General features: G+C 38.9%; 2 protein-coding genes across 13 annotated transcripts in view; one reads left to right on the forward strand and one right to left on the reverse strand.

The window, feature by feature from the left end:
• LOC111243754 (uncharacterized) overlaps nt 1–9,992 on the forward strand; it is a 32,057-nt gene extending 22,065 nt beyond the window's left edge. For 5 of the 9 annotated variants that reach the window (XM_086981247.1, XM_086981246.1, XM_086981245.1 and 2 more), the window contains 10 exons: nt 1,653–1,816; nt 2,013–2,185; nt 2,539–2,626; nt 2,912–3,169; nt 4,788–4,937; nt 5,334–5,521; nt 5,728–5,807; nt 6,324–6,465; nt 6,952–7,267; nt 7,647–8,022. In XM_086981247.1, the coding sequence (XP_086837373.1) occupies nt 1,653–1,816; nt 2,013–2,185; nt 2,539–2,626; nt 2,912–3,169; nt 4,788–4,937; nt 5,334–5,521; nt 5,728–5,807; nt 6,324–6,465; nt 6,952–7,267; nt 7,647–8,020 (1,933 nt within the window). In that variant the 3' untranslated portion in view covers nt 8,021–8,022. Of the gene's footprint in view, nt 1–1,652; nt 1,817–2,012; nt 2,186–2,538; nt 2,627–2,911; nt 3,170–4,787; nt 4,938–5,333; nt 5,522–5,727; nt 5,808–6,323; nt 6,466–6,951; nt 7,268–7,646; nt 8,023–8,681 lie in introns of those variants that run through there. The other 4 variants (XM_086981244.1, XM_022789786.2, XM_086981248.1 and 1 more) reach the window with 4 other exon arrangements.
• Nucleotides 9,674–16,786, reverse strand: Trp1 (translocation protein 1). 4 transcript variants are annotated; one of them, XM_022793137.2, is made up of 5 exons: nt 16,646–16,707; nt 16,095–16,173; nt 12,357–12,503; nt 11,894–12,070; nt 9,674–11,251 (listed from the first exon to the last, which is right to left on the reverse strand). In XM_022793137.2, the coding sequence occupies exons 3-5, from the start codon at nt 12,480–12,482 to the stop codon at nt 10,559–10,561; spliced, it is 996 nt and encodes a 331-aa protein (XP_022648872.1). In that variant the 5' UTR covers nt 12,483–12,503; nt 16,095–16,173; nt 16,646–16,707; the 3' UTR covers nt 9,674–10,558. The 4 variants fall into 4 exon arrangements, with proteins under 4 accessions (XP_022648872.1, XP_086837378.1, XP_022648873.1 ...); XM_086981252.1 differs by lacking the exon at nt 16,646–16,707 and adding an exon at nt 16,288–16,444; XM_022793138.2 differs by lacking the exon at nt 16,095–16,173 and having other exon boundaries at nt 16,646–16,786.
• Between the last annotated feature and the right edge of the window lie 74 nt (nt 16,787–16,860).

Here is a 16,860-nt window from a genome sequence, read left to right on the forward strand (position 1 = left end):
AACTTAGTAAACGACAACGAAAAAATTGAGTGTTTTGGGTCTTGGCTGCATCAGATGAAAGGTTTATGGTCACGAAATATGTTCCAGGTTGAAAGATGAATACGCCACGGGTTATTGAATAATTTGCGTGAGAATTTCACAAATACGGTGCGGAATACCTTTTCTAGGGATCGACCTGTTACGACCATTTGGTTTCTATTGAGCTCTGAGTACCTTAGAAGAGTGACCGAAACTTCTAGGCTTTACAACTTTGCCAACAAGCTTTTAACTTGTGACTACACCATTACGTGACCGCAAAACTTTTGTCTTACACTATTGAAACTTTGAGTGGTCTATTTCGTCGTTATTACTTATCGTGGCTTTCATTGTCCAAAATCGCTAGTTGACCTACCTTGATGTTAGTGAAGACAATGGTTTTTCATTATCAGGCAACCGGGGCGCCAGTTTTTCAAAATTGTTGTCGATTCCTCTGACTTTCCGTCTGGGTATCACATGCAGCAAAAAATAGGTTGCCAGTGGGCGGGTTTACGTGTTCGTGTAATATCTCTAAATATGTATTACACGATAGTAGGGTCACTGTATTAGTCTGTGTTAACGTTCGGATCGACATTTTGCTTGGTAGATGAGTAGACATAGAACGCTTTATAAGGTAAATTTTCAGATTTCGTCCTCTATTTTGAGTAGAACTTTTCTTGGTCCCATTACTCTACAAACTTACAATGCGAATGATTTCTTGTCGAACAAATGTATGATTTATTTCAAACACTTACTTTCATGAGCCACTGTTAATGGCCTTACCTATGTTATAGCTAGCAAACTTATCTTACCTATGATCTAAATGCAACATTCGCCCAATACGAAATTGAGCCGGCCGTAACCAGCATTAAAGAAGAGCAACTTCTAATAAGGTATATAGCTCAAGCATTGGTGTTAGGTCACGGCATTCTTCGTTGAGTGAACAATCGACAAAGAGTTACCGGTCGAACGCCCTCTCGGATATCGCATAGTCAGAAATAACAACCTAAACATTCATTAAAGATAGGAAATAAAACGTCTTGCGTAAATATTTCAACAAATGTGTTAACACAGACATAAGCTCAACCGCGGTTATATTGAACGATGCTAATAGAACGATGTATGAAATGCGATTCCCTAACCCTGACCTAATCTGCACCCAGGAGCGTATTTTCGATTTAACCGTAATGAAGGTCTTCATCCATACGAATTTCGCCGTTACAGCCAACGACTTCGGCAACGTGCGAAATACGCCTCGTTAGTGAGGTCGAATGATAGTTTTATTTCTTAGATCCGAGAAACGCTTGCCATCCGTTCTTGGTCGCTGTGCAAATTTCTTCATCTAACTAAATAGAGATTCGCTCGAAAGGGTGTCAGGGTGGAGGGAAATTAACGTCCTGAGTAAACGAAAATCGGATTTGTAAGTTTCGCTGAGCGTCCGACCTACAGCGTCCGACCGTCGCTAGCAGTCAGTGCGTAATTAGCGAAAAGAAGTTTACGTCATCTCTAATGGATTTTACTTTTGTCCGCAGCGATTATTTATGAATTAGAGCTATAGAAGTTTGTCACTGGTTTGGGCAGCGTAGAAAACTATACGTCTTTACAAAGGACCTTTTTGATATCATTAATTAATTTAGATATAGGTCGTTGTTCAAACGTTATCAGTATCTGTGTCGTGTTGAAGCTCTACAAATCCGTCCAAGAATGGATTTGATGCTACAGTCGATCGTGAGTAACCCAACCATTCAAGGCACTTCCTGCGCACGGAGCCTCTCCGGCAATCGTAACAACATATTCAGGAGTAAGTTTTTGATCTTTATTGCAAGGATATTGGATGTACTTCCTTCAGTATTACTCGACATGGCAGTTCAATCAAGTTAATTCATTTTGCGCGTTGTCTCAATTTATTTGCATATATTTTCATTGGTATTGCCATGGTTCTTACTTCGTTTACAATTGTTGCTTTTTCTACGCGTTTGGACGTCTGCTTATGTGAGTGATGGATGCATCCGGGAAGTTTCCATCGGGTTTCGCGTCAGGAAACCTAGCCGATCTCGGCTCATTTGACCAATGTCTTGGAGGTCCGATTCACGATAGCCATTACTGCACGATGCTACTTACACCGAAAAACCAAAGTCTTATTAGAAATATCGCCACCTATACACATCAGGTATTAAACGATCATTCGAGTTAAATCAGTGATGCTGTTTAATTGTCGACATTATATTGCATTGATAAAAGCGCTGAAAAATTAAATTTCATTAGCGCAGGATATGTACACATTTAATAGCTCTTAATGACGCTAAGCCTCGTATTCGTTACGTTCGAATGTCAGTCAATAATAATAATTTATTATTTTATTTTGAAAAAAAGCTATATAGACAGTTATACGGAAAGTGTCACAAAATATGTTACATCAAGGACATTTCTAGCCTATATATATCTTGGATTCGCCGCACCATATAGTAGTCACTATATGGAATAATCACTGAATGTCTAACGGCTTGACATTTCGTACTCTAGGTTGATTTTAACGTCGCTCAATTGCTCATCGGAGTCTGTGCTCCAACAGAATGTCAGCCAGAACAACTTCGAGCTGTTTACCAAACAGGTAGGATTTTGCAATTCTAATATCGGACATACCAAAGCAGTGAGCTTGGCTTCAAAAGCCTTAGGTTCATTTCATTCTTTTTTCGCACTCAAGAACTTTAGAAGACACACATGACTAGCGTAAATTGAAAATTCAATACATACCATACCTCTGGAACCTCCTTCCTTCGATCAAGCAAACTAAAGACAAGCTACAATATTACTTATGTATGCATGCCAGGAGCGCCCTACCTTTGGAACGACGAAGCTAACCTATTTTTTCTTTTTCTTTCAATATACACCGCAGCATTTGACGATTGGTTTAACGCCTCTGTTGATTCGTGCCAGAGCGCCTGGACTCCGCTCCACCCAACCCAGCGAACATCATTGTTGCTTATCGGCTGCTGGCTAATACTCGCTTTCCTTTTCACATTACTACTGGGTTTTCGTATATCGGCCCCCAAAGCTATTAAAACCTGCCTCACATTGGCGACTCTTAAGACTATCGCTACCCTCTGGGTTCTTCTGGGACATACGTATGCCATTGTCGAACCTCATATAGTCGGTATGAGTATGTTTCGTATTTTCTTAGTCAGTCTACAAAGAGCAAAATTGACAGAGTCGTAAAACGTTTTTAGTCAGTTCTCTTCATCTCGTAAAACAACAAATATATATTCATTTCAGAACTTTAACTTTTCTCGATAAATACTTATAACTAAGAGAAAACGAAACGTTTATCTAAAGCGTCAGATGGCTATAGGCGAGCCAATTCTAAAATTTTCGATCATATTGTTGCGGGCGTATGAGTACAACGTTGTACTCTGGTACGGGTAAAAATACAGAATGCTTAAACTAATTACCTTTTTTTTTTTATTGCAAAATGAGCAATTTCAGTATACACAGGAGAATACAATCTTATATAATTAAAAAAATGCACAGTCGATTACGCAAGGATGGACTATTTATCAGAACAGCCGCTTTAACAATCACACATTGCTGTTGATTAAAAAAGATTATCAAGTTATAAAATCCTTTTTTTGCTACTATTTAATGTTTTTTTCCTGTCGCATAGGTTTGTCCTTACTTGGAGTTCCAGCAGTGAATAGCTCGAATGGCACCGAACAGCGTATTTAACCTTTTTCATGTGTTATGCACTTAGGTCGAAAGACTGTTAAAGTAACTTAAAATTACCCCTGCGTGTATGACGAAGACTATACCTGAGAATACTACTTAGAGGTGATTCGTTAAGTTCAAACCTTCGATCCAAGGAACGCACTTCACTTGACCTTCCTAATTCGTTGAAGATCACCCGACGCCACTCTTCAAGGAGAATAACTGTTAGCTAGCTTAGAATTCTCGTCATGTAAAACAAATATTCTTGTTACTTGTTAAGGTTTACGGCATTAGAAGAATCTCAAATTAGGTAGGTATCGAAAATGATGTTTTTTGGCACCCGATATACAGAATGAAGTAACGGTGAAGTTTCGTACTCTAGACAACACGGTTAGAACAGCCCACTACAACCAGGAAAGAACTAACAATACCCAATATTTTACCACAAGAATAAGTAAAATTAAGTAATAAACAAAAGCAGAACCTCACTTTTGAACTGAATCGCCCCCGAGTCGGCTAAATTGCTAGTTTTTTTCCGGTCCAATACAAATTGTTAAAGAATGGAAAATCTAAATGTCTTAAGTTGTACACCTGGTACTACCATCGAATTGTTGTCAAACATTGTTTTAGAATGCTAGACTTAGTAAGAAAAAAGGTGTGTCGCAGCCACATTATCAATGCAAAGCTAGGTAACACTTGCCATTATATATTGTGCCTTAACTACACTTTATATATTGGTCACAAGAAGAAGAGCGATTAAATAAAGAAAGAAAGTAAATAGCTTTTTCATTTACTTTAGGTGTATACTATATTTTAAATTGCATAAAGTTTGTTCATTTTTAATTATTTAATAACTTACCTAACAATTATTCTATCTTAAACATGCACTACATTTCTCAGATATACACGGTTCCCTAGATACACAAGTTCTGTGGCTGTCTTAGTATCCTAGTAGCCTAAAAAAAACCGCGGACCAGAGTTCCGCAATTTAGAATACGCAAATTTTAATTATTATTACTTAAACTTCATTGCATAACATGCTCTGCTATATCAAATGTTCCCCATCATAGGCTTGTCTCTACGATTCTACGAGATGCGAAAGGGCTTGATGTTTTGCCTTATTTCCAATGCGCATGTCTCCGTGGAGATCTTCTTTTGCGTAACTGGAATTCTGATCGCTCGAAAAAAGGTCCGACGCCGACTCGTCACGGTCATACTCGGTTCGTGCGAATCGCTTGCTATTATCAGAGGCCTCAGACAGAATATTAGTGTTCAGAATAGCTTGACAGTCGTTAGATAATTAAGGTTAAGAGAAATTGTTCGCTTAGGTACGTGTATAAAAATGGCGGGAACCTATCAAATCGTGTATCTTCATAGATTTGAGCCACTTAACCTCCTGGCCAAGTATATCTCGAGATGTGAAACATGATTAACGAAAAGTTAAATAGAATAGACTTGCTCGCTAAACAACAAGTAATCAAAAGATGCAACAACGTTGGCCCCTATGAATAAAGCAGCAACTAAATAAGGAACTCATAGAATCACGTTATAACCAAATACTGCCAGATTAACCTTTGATTATACTCTGTTATATAATTCGGTTTGTACATCTACAGGTATCATCGCACGATACATTCGTTTAACCCTTCCTGCTTTGGCTTTATTGCTCTTAGCGCCTCTTTTTCCAATCACCTGCAATGGACCTGCAAGTTTACTTATAATGAAGCAGCGATTTCTAGATTGCCCCCATAACTGGTGGGCTATTCCAATTCATCTCAACAATTTCCGCCCCATGCGCGAAAAGGTTTGATTCTGTTACGTCATACAATCAGACTCCGATACCTTATCATATGAGCTTATTTTTGCAATTGATTACTTCAGCTATATAAAAGAGATATCCGAAAAAAAAACATCGTTTCTAACGTATGTTTTGTTACCAATCGTTTTTTTAATCGATTTTTCTAATAATAGAGTTATGATTTTCTCATTAACGTATGTAATTAATTCCAGTGTCTACCGCATTTGTGGTATATCAGCGCTGATCTGCAACTCTTTGTAATCGTATGGCCATTGCATGTCCTTATTGTCAGGTATAATGGCCAAAGCTAACTTCATAAAATATCTGATTTAAGTAAATGTGTTTAGGACAAGGTAGGGGTGCTAGACCTCGCTATAAACGGGTCTCGAATGCTGAATCATCCACCTATTGAGGTTGAGGGTCAGTAAGGTTTACATTAAAGGGCACACTACTCTGCTAGGAAAAAATCAAGTATACTTAAAATTGCGCTTACAAATCGGTACAAACCTGGCTGAGAGCGCTATGTGCAACAAAAAACAATTTCTATAGCAAGCAGTACTTCAGACTATCTGCTTTATAATAATTTCTGATTCAAGCATGTACGATTAGCTTGCGGCAATGGGCAGTCATCACATCCCATGCTTCAGTACAAAAGTATCGAAAGCGGCACATTTGCGTGGAAAATAATATTCATAATAATCCAAAACAGTAGCTAAAATTAAGAGTATGTAGGGTACGCGAAGTTTAGTAAAGGCATTCCTGAAAACTAGATTAAAACAAATGTTCAAACACAAAATTTCCTTTTCAGAAAGCGCCACCGTATGGTACTTATTTCCGTAGTGGCCCTGATTGCGACTGCATACATCGCGCTTGAGACTTTTCTGTATAATTACGCCCCTTGCGTAATGGCTGGTCGAAACATGCACGAAATTTTTCGTATGTCAAACGAGGTTTGTTAATCGATAAGCTTTTTCATAATCCGATGTTGTTAATTTTCGTCAATATGAGCTAACAAGACTAAATTTCCTTTCTGTCAAATCTGTCTCTATAACTGTATTTTGCTCATCTTCAATTATACGATATTATTTTATTTTTCGATTGCAACCTGTTTCGCGGCGAACGTAACACAAAGACCTAAGTGGTCGTGACAGATGCAAACACAATTATAAATCTGTTTTCATTCTGCCACACATAAACTTCTTTGTGAAACCAACACTGTTTGTGATCATACTTCCCTGAGCGGTTTGCCTTGCGTGGAATGCTAGTAGCGATAATCAGCTGTATAATAAAGTAAAAGTAGTAATAGTAAAGTAACTATCTGAAGCAACGAAGCCCGACATACTAAATAATTACATTATTCCGGGGCACCTCCCGTTTTACAAATTCATGGTTCAAACTCTACATGCATGATATGAACCTTTTTGCTTACCTTTCAGGTGTACCAACGCCCTATAGCTCACTTGCCTTCTGTAATTATTGGCTATCTGTGTGGTTGTTTATGCGGCAGTAAGATGCTGGACAGCCAGTGGCTCTCGAAGATTCGATCTGAATTGCTGATTCTGGCAGTGGTTTCCATGAGCTATTCGACGTTTGGAGGTCATCCCTGGATTAGTGGAGCTTGGGATTACACACTTCGGCCTTTCTACCCAGCATTCTATGCGGCCATTCACCGGCCTCTGTTCGCACTAGGCATATCACTGATCTATCTGATACAAGAACATCCCTGCGAGGTAGCCTACGCCCGTACGCACGGTAAAATAATCAGCAATAATGTACTGTTCTGTACTTCGGTATATTTGTCCACTGTATACGTTTGCTATTGATTCAGTCTGACTGACAGCCTATAGTTAAAACGGCCAAGAAATAGAGTAACGGCAGCCATCAGAACCTTTCGTTCCTTTCACTTTGATGTAACCCGAATCGTTCATATATAGCCTATTGAGCGATCTTATTAGTAAACACGGTTGTTTGTTTTACACAATGTTCGTGCCCATATCTTTCAATGACTATAACATCTGTCGCCTATTTTTCTCAAATGTTGTTATTCGTTTTTTATTAAATGGGCGATAAACAAAAATATTGAAGACAAATGAACGTTTGCAATCTATCTGGATATGAATGCTGATAACAGGTCAAGGCGGCTCAAGAGCGCTTCTCCCGCGTTCCGAACAACGTGTTGTCGATTCATCCTCTACGTCATTAGCAAGCTCTAGCACCTTTCAACAAACGCACACCACTCAGTCGTTTGGCGCGTACATAAGCACGATCGCATCACGTCTTGCTTTCAGCGTTTACTTAACCCACATGTTCGTCGTAATGTGCACGTCGGCAACGGCACGTGAACGGCTGCTACTGTCGCATAGCGAGTTCCTTAAGCGTTTCGTGGTCCACGTGCTACTCAGTTTTGTTGTGGCTATGGTCTTCCATCTTGGAGTAGAGAGACCAATTGAACTAATTCTTATCCACGTCTTCGGAACTCAAAATCCAACGCGCAGATGCGAATAAAGGTCAGCCAGATCGATTCATAAATGGTGACTGAGTATTTCTTTCTAGTGGTAGTGAGAAATATAAGAGGTTGTTTCCTTTTATTTTAACTTTTGCAAGAAAAAGTTTCTAGAAACACATCGCTTATTTAGCTGGATGCGATGCCTCTTTACCAATATATAAATAATAAATAATATATAATAATAAATATATATATATATAGTACGTGCCCAAATAACTTAGTTGGGCGCGACCGAATGCGGCTGTAATCTACTACACTATTTACTGCAACAACAATTAAAATCGATCTAAAAAAACTACCCAGTACCGTTTTGCACTAAATTCTACATAAAGGCATAACTGCATGCGTAAGAAAAGACAATCGTACTACAGGAACTTTTTCTGCTGTTGAATGATCCCCCCCCCCCCGTGTTCATAAGTCAGCTGGTTAAGTAAAAAATTTTTTTACGCCGGAGATATTGTCATTCTTAAACCCAGCAAGTCCTTGCAAGGCTTTCATTATATATAAATAAGGCGGGACTAGCGATCAGTGTGAACAAAGCACAGACCGTAAGGTTGTGCCGCTACCGACGTGCTCTAACTAAGCGGAGCGGCATTGACATACGTAACCAGCTTTTAGTACCAGGATGTGATTTTATCTTCGAACGATCGAATTTTGCAGAGCACGGACGATCGATGGTGGCGAACGTAGATTCTCACTCTATAGAAATGCTCCTTATAGACGGCATTGGTCCGGTTCAAAATAAAGGTGATCCTGGCAGCTTCCTACGAGTTTCAGGTCTTATGAAAACACCTCTTGTCGGCATGACTTAAGAAAATGAGACCAAATTAAACCTGAATTTCTAAAACGCGACATAAGGCTGCATCGCTCATCATGCAACAAGTATGTGCGCGTTCTAAATGACACACCACTGTTTGTAGAGGATCTGAAACGCAGATTTAAACGTTCCATTATCACTGCTTATTTAGAGTTTAGTATCAGGAGAAAAAATGGAGGAAATCGGTCCCAGCCTTTACAGAACAAGGGCGGTAACTAAAGATGATTGATAAAGTCTATAGACGGGCGAACAGAACTACTCGATACATAGTTACGCGTTTTGCAGTACATAAGTTTTACTACATTGTATATGGCACATTGGGTTCTTGTTTAGTACATGTACAAGGTATAGTGGAGCACGCCATTTTGTGGACATTTCTTAATATCAACTTTTTTCATTAATACGTTTCTGCAATCTCATTGTATTCTTGTTACGTGCCAAGCATCGCATTTACAAAAATAGTACCTTAACTAAAGTCATCTGAATAGCTCAGTGACATCAGCAACTTGACTGATCATCTTCCAGCTTTTCCGTGTTTAGTTACCGTTATGAAAATAGCTGTAGATCTCAAATCTTTTTTACTAGTGATAATTATAAGGCCAATCCAGACGATAGACTCCGTTCTAAACTTGAGCAAAGCCGCGAAATAATTCGCTAGTATGTACACTAGTTATGTAAACTGAACATGCTGTAGTAATGCCGACGCCTCGAAAATAAACCCTTCTGCTCAACTCTAAGCGTTACTCGATTAAGGAATGAATGAATCTTACTTTGTCAGGCTGAGTTATTTTGAAGTGTTATATTTCTTTTCCACAAGTAAACACGAACTTTCACAAACGTGTAGAGGTCACCTTTTGCTTTTATTAAAAAATCTCTCTCACGGTGTTTTTGCCTCTTCTCTATTCTCTCTAAAACTGTCAAATCTTTCATCTTACCGAATTATGTCAATGACTTCCATTACCTCGGAACCCGTGCACATGTAGGAATTTGTGTGTCATCATCTCCGCTGGTGTATACCATATATATACTAGTAAATTGTGGTAATGCATTAGTCACTTTTTATCACGGATAAACGTCTCTCATTGATTGATAGGTTTATAGATGTTTTTTTTTTGTGTATATATATAATCTGTAATATGTATATGAAAATACACTTTCAGCCACCCTCAGGCTTTTCGACTTTCGACCATTGTAATGATTTGCTCCGTCACCAATTAATCTTTTAACTTAGTTTTGATGGGCTTTCCCTATTTCATGATCAGCATTATTACCTACTTCGACTTGCTAATGCTTCCATAGTTCATCGATTTGGGATACGTCGAAAGTACCACGTCAACGACAAAGAGAGACCCAGTAGAGCGACTCATAACTAGCTAACCACATACAACTAATGGAACGCTGGTGAATAGGCCAGTCCCAGCAGCCGACAACTTTGAGCCAGTACTTCTGCATATATTTCCTCTATGATTTCCCGGATCAATCACACAGAGCTGTCCAGCGAACTTGACGGGATCTTTCGTGATTACCACCTTCTTCTTGTTCTTGTGCATCGATGTAATTATAATCATAATTCTCATTATCATCTTCATTGAATTACATGTATTGAGTAGGTCATCGTTCACTTCTCGCTTGTATTACGTTACTGTTATTCTAGCGTTATTCTTCCTCTCAGAGTCCATTAGATCTGCCTAAAACTTCAGACTGTTCAGTTTTGTGCAGTTCATTGATCTTTTTTTGCCTCCCCCTCGCCCGCGTCTAAGATCTCGAATTCGCTTTCTTCGGATCCTGTTGTTCGTTCGTCCTTTGACGCACCTCCGGCATCGATGGCGTCTCCAGTAGAAGATGACAAACCTGCCTTGCCTTCCTTACCCTCTTTGTCTTTGCTACTTGACGATGAAGTTCTCTTATTTGTTGTCGAAGGGGATTTTCCCTCCTTATTTTCAGCGCCTTGCGCTTCCTTCTGGATACCGTCGCCGCAATATTCATAACTGTAAAGTGGAACAAAGCTCTCGAAGAACCCGCAATCTTCCGTTAGATTCGGAAGTATCCAGAGACGATGTTTGCCAAACGACGCGAGGAAAATGATAACGAACAGTATACGACGAATAACAGCCAACGCAAGAATGACACCGAGAAACCCGGCGGCCGCCAAACTGAGATAGTAAACACCATCTCGCATACGCCGGGGCCATAACGGAAACATGCACACGGCGATAGCGGCGACCACTAGCAGACCGCCCAGCATCCATGTACGTAACGGTATTGGATCATACAGCCATACGTAGGGCTCGAGGTCGTCGACAAAGATCTGTTCAAGGTGCATGTTTAGCTTGAATTTCTTCTTGCCTTTTTCCGTTCGTGGTGTTTCACGTGGCGTAGCGTTGGCTTCTGTATCCTCTTCATTTTCTTGGTCCTAACAGAAACGGAACAGGTTAATTATAAGAAACAAAAATATAAATTGTTAAAGCAAAATACAATACTACAAAAAATGTTGTAATTATAGGGGCAGGCCCATATTTGATGATCGGAGGAGAGCACTGAGCGCAAGCTAATTAAGAATTCATTATTGAATAAAACTGATCTCCATTGGACTTCCTATTAACTATTTTTGACATCTTTATAAATATGAGACTTGTGATCACATGAACTATGGAAATAAAATTTATAAAAGATACGGGCCTGGCTAATCTCAAAAGCTTGAATACTGATTCTCGAACTGACGAAAAGTCCTTATACTGAAAAATATTTAAAATTACAAAAAACATGTTGAATTAATGGCAGCGGTTTGCAGTGTGCGTGCTGGCTAAACAGCAAATCGACGATGTATTCATACAAGTCAACGTGCGCGCCGTGTGTGATACGATTGATTACCATAAGTAGCCGCATAATGCATGATGACGAGTCGTGACAATTTCTCCGTTCACTTAGTTAAAAAATCCGGTTATTTAAACGCAATACTTCCAGGATTACACTGGAAGCACAACATCTCAAAGATTACAGAACTTAAAACAAGAGTAGATCCGAATGAAGTATAAAAACACGTCTCCCTACGAACCTTGCTTTTCTTGGGTTTAACTTCCATGGCGACCTTACTAGCCCTATGAAAAAACTTGAACGCGAGCATCTCCTCCATTAAGTAGCAGGCTTGCTGACGTGTGTGGATCTCTAGCTTGTCTTTGAGTTTTGATTCCATAATTGCGTCGATAGCCTTACGTCCGATGAAATACTTAACCTGTAAAAATATGTTATGCGGTTTACAAAATATGTTGTACTTAGTATGTGCGAGTGATAGCACTAGTTGCTAAATATGACAGCAATAGAAATCCGTAGTTAAGCCACACGCTTTTCCTCGCCAAAGTTACAGAAACAAACGAACCAATTCAAAAAAACCCGGATGGGATTGTCGGAATTGTTTAGGTAAGAACTATTCCGTTTTGCAGAACACATCGACGTTTGCACCAATCCGTTTTCAACTTTTTTTAAATTATTACCAATACAGGTAGGTCATACATACGTACTTTATGCCCGAGGAGAGATGTTGTTTTCTCGGGTAGTTTGCTTCTCAGGAGGTTAGCAATATCATAATACTTCTTCGGGATCTCCGGCTTTACTGGACCTTCAGAAGCTTCCTTTTTCTTAGCCATCCTCAACTAAATATGCCACTTCTGAAAAATAGGAAAAGCAATAACTGTTTGTCCAGGAGTTGCTTACAATAATCCACTCTTGTTCTTTAGGTTAAAATTCAACGTTCACGTTTGCCTCGCCGGATTCTCTGTCGGTACCCGGCTTAAAGTTTAAACGTGAGATAACGTAAAATATATAAATACCTCACCCCAATCAAGAAATTATTCTTTTTCATGGAAGTGCGTAAAACAACTATTGGAACGGAAAGCCATATTCAAAACCCAAGTGAAGTTCAGCTGTTATTATTAAGTACTGTTTATCTTTAGTTAACCAACACTGTTCAGTTTCCGAAATGACTGTAGTACTGATTCGCGCTAAGCGACTGACCGGAAATGAAGTTTACCTCATGTAATCTGGTGATTTGTTAATTTGCACGTAAAGGTGAAACTAGTAAGGTTATTTTATAGTGCTCCCATGTAATTTCTAAATAAGTCACTTAAATCTGTTCTTCTACCATCACGACAGCCCCATCTTACTTCTACGCATATGGCATATGCAAGCAAGAATATACAGTTACAACTCAAACACACATTCAAGGTACTGCACTTCATTTCGACCTAACCTTGGCTGGTTATTTATCGTTACACCCATACATAAATCCGCCATTTTTGGTGCCAGAATAAAGCCCCTTCCTTCTAGAGCAAAACAGAAAACTTGAAAAAATAATGCATTTTGGCAGTTTGAACAAAAGCAAGCCGTTATCCAGTCTCTCCCCGTTAACTAACCCCCGTCACAAATCGTTATTATCAGTAAAAGCCGTTGAGACTTCTGAAAAATCCGAGCTGAAAAATCCGAGGAAGATTTCTACGAGGCAAACCGAATAATCTTACTAAATTGTAGGTTTATACGGCTTAAAAATTTTTCAATGCTGCTCACAATCCTTTTTTTGTTCCGTTGATAAATTACAGCCATTTTGAAGAAGAAAACATCAGTTATCAATTGGGTCGTCCACAAAAATTATTCATCTTGAAGACTTCTGCATTTTTGGGGTTTTCGGCCTGCGACCAGGCCAAAATTTTATTTCGCTAGAATCTTCGGTATCTAACTCATTTATACCTACCAATATCGCTTAACGCACTGTTACTATTTAATAGTTCAAAAATGACTAGCTGAATTGACTAACTGAAAATGACTAATGAATGGTTTAGTTTCTCAGCTTAAGCTTTAATTGCTGTGAATGGTGGTTATGTTGTTTAAATGTGACTTTCAAGGACGACAATTAAAAAATTCCATTACGTCACCTCATAATATATATATGTATATATACATATACACACACACATATATGCATATACACACACATATACACACATATATACACATATACACACACATACATACACATTAATATACATATGTCTATCCGGACGAGATAGCAAACGATCATGGTAGAAAGGAACACGGCAGATATTTACTGTGTTAGAAGAAGAATTAGTGCATTTAAGAGCGTATAGATCGATATATATCAATCATACGTAAAGTGCTTGCCATTGTGGTTCTTCGCGCTGCACTTGCTTTATGTTTCTCCATGACTAAAATATTTCTATGACGTGGAGTGGGCTGAACGACTTAATTCACACTAAGGGAGATTTAGGGGTATGTTGCCATTAAGTTACAAGTAGAGTCTACTAGCACTGTCCCAATATTTTACCGATTTTCTGTTAATGTGGGCTTTTTTCCAAAAATACAAATATATATATATAATGTTGTTATATAGTTTTTAGGCATTAGCTTTGTAATGAACTACTTCTACCGCAGTCTGTCAGTATGCTTTAAATTAACATAGTTAACGATAGGCAATATATATACTATATATTGCCTATTGTTGCATATATACTATATATATAACTATGTTAATTTAAAGCATACTGACAGACTGCGGTAGAAATAGTTCATTACAAAGCTAATGTCTAACAACTAGAGACAGGCGAAGGAGGATGAAAAAGAAGTTCTATGTGACGCTAAATCATGTGTAATTACTCAAGACTAATAGACTACAATTCGACAGAATTAAAATACATATATGAAATAATGTGTACTGTGTGTATTATCATATAAAAAAGGCAAGAAACGATCAAATAATCTGAATCACTCAGCTGATCGGCCACTGTGCGAGAAGTTAGGCTGAGCTTCTCAAGACCTTTTTTAAAAAAATTTTTCGGCGATCGACGAGAAAAATTGTCTCTGCTTTAAAGTTAAGCCGGACTGAATTGCATGTTTCTGAAAATTAGCTGAAAATGCCACTCTTTGAAGTACAAAGTTGGTTCACGAACTTTCTGGAATTACCAATAGATTAGGTGCAAAGATGCTTTCAATGTCATACCACGGGATCAAATATAGATTTAAAATTAGCAACATGTAGAATAAAAAAGCTCTATACGCAGAATATTTCTTCCTGTTGACACCTTTCTATTCGGATCTGTAACTATGGTTTCGGCCAATCAGTATACGCCGCTTCTTTTGTTTTCTACGGATTCTTCTCAAAACGTGTTACTTATTATTAAGGTAAGACCGATGCTGGTCGGGAAAATCAGGAATATCCACAGTGAAAATAAGGCATATTACATTACAAACAAAGGCAAATATTACATTACAAACGGCGGAACGTTTCGGTAACGAGTACGCAGCATCGCTTCTATTACGTTGTGAATTGAAACGTAAATGCTGATTCGAAAATGAGAATCGGATTGATCTGTAAAGCAACACAAAGATGCGGGTACATCTGAAATTTTTTCTTGACACAATTCAGATATCAGTGTTAGAAAAAAATTCAAGATTCAAAACAAATTTGCAGAAGATCAGAATCATTACTTCTGTGAAAACTACTGTTATGAACTGGCATCCTTTTTTGTACGCATTTACTAGTTCGTATTATTATATCAATGTTTTGTTAGCTTGACTCGGTTTAACCCAACCTCTATCCTAAATCCTTCGTGTGAAAGTTCAACGTCTTCCCTTACATGGTAGCCAGTGCCCTACTTTTTGCAAACACTTCCTCTGATAACTAACTGATTCATTAACAAAACAAATAGGCAGTTGCTAACCATGCTGCTTGCTATCTTGTCGTTTTATGGTATTCATCTAGTCAGAAAATGTATTCCAGAGACTTGTCCAGCAGATATGGATGATCCAACTACGTTCTCCTTCTACCCTACAATATGCGAAAGTTTCACCTAATAGGACACACATTCACAAGCGCAAAACGGTTCGCCTGTCTGTGATGTATGATTACACAGTTTATTCATTGTTTGTCCATGCGCAGCAGTTAATCCTAGCACAGCCGTCGGCGCTTACTCCATTTCCATTGTAATTGTTCGCGAGTATTCAAAACATCTGTCGCCATGGCTCTCACCTATGGTTTAATATAGTAATTTCCGCAATCTTGTGTCAGGTTCGTACGGTTGTACTGCTGAAAGCACTCGCACGTACTAAATACATGCTATTGTAATTGTCAATAAGCATAATAGGACTAAATAATTAGGTAGACTACAGGAAACAAATGCTACACAAAAACCATCTGCTTGTTGTTTCTCCTCAAAATGGAACCCAGAGACCAAGATATTTTCACTCACGTTCAAAAGACTCCAAGACCGATGTGAAGCAATCGCTGATTATACTTGTCTTGCACCTGACGATATATGGTACACCTGCCTTGAACATGCACGACACCAGCAATTACTCTAACGTAACGTTACCAGAGCTCACGCAGCCATGCTTGCAGAAAGAGTAATTAAAAATTTCACTTCCCAATTCGTAATGATCTACCTGTCAAGCTTCGCCTGTCTGGCCAATTTCGTGTCGAAGCACACTGACCCAATTCCGTGATAGCGCGGCGTCAGAGCCCAGCACCAACGACGGCAACCTATCTGTGTTGGATGTTTTGACAGCTTCAGCTCCGGTTATCGTCTATACGGCACCATCTGGCCCTTACGACTTCAAGTGTGTCGTAATATGCTTACAATAGCATATGACGTTTACATTGCTTACGTTCAGCTGTATGACAGCCGGCGACTCACAGCAAAATATTATTATACAGTAAAGTGAGAAGCTATGAATACTGTACTGATGAGTCGTTTGTGAATTTCACTGCTTTAAAAATACCTCGTATTGTGGAAATGCTTACCTGTTCGTCACTGGCTCTCAGGATACACTTAGAGACAAGGGCTGACGACTAGTACAGTGCGTATGGAAGCGATGTAGCGTTGGACACGCACGTTCTCTGTTTAAAACGTTCAATCTGTCGACTATACGCTGAGGGGATAGTGCCTCCGATTTCCACATATACTAATACCGTTTAACTATTTGTACTATGTAGCGAGTGGAGAAAACGCGACACCA

The sequence above is a fragment of the Varroa destructor genome, unplaced genomic scaffold (genome assembly GCF_002443255.2).
Source record: "Varroa destructor unplaced genomic scaffold, Vdes_3.0 BEIS01000002.1, whole genome shotgun sequence".
Taxonomy (NCBI): Eukaryota; Metazoa; Arthropoda; class Arachnida; order Mesostigmata; family Varroidae; genus Varroa; species Varroa destructor.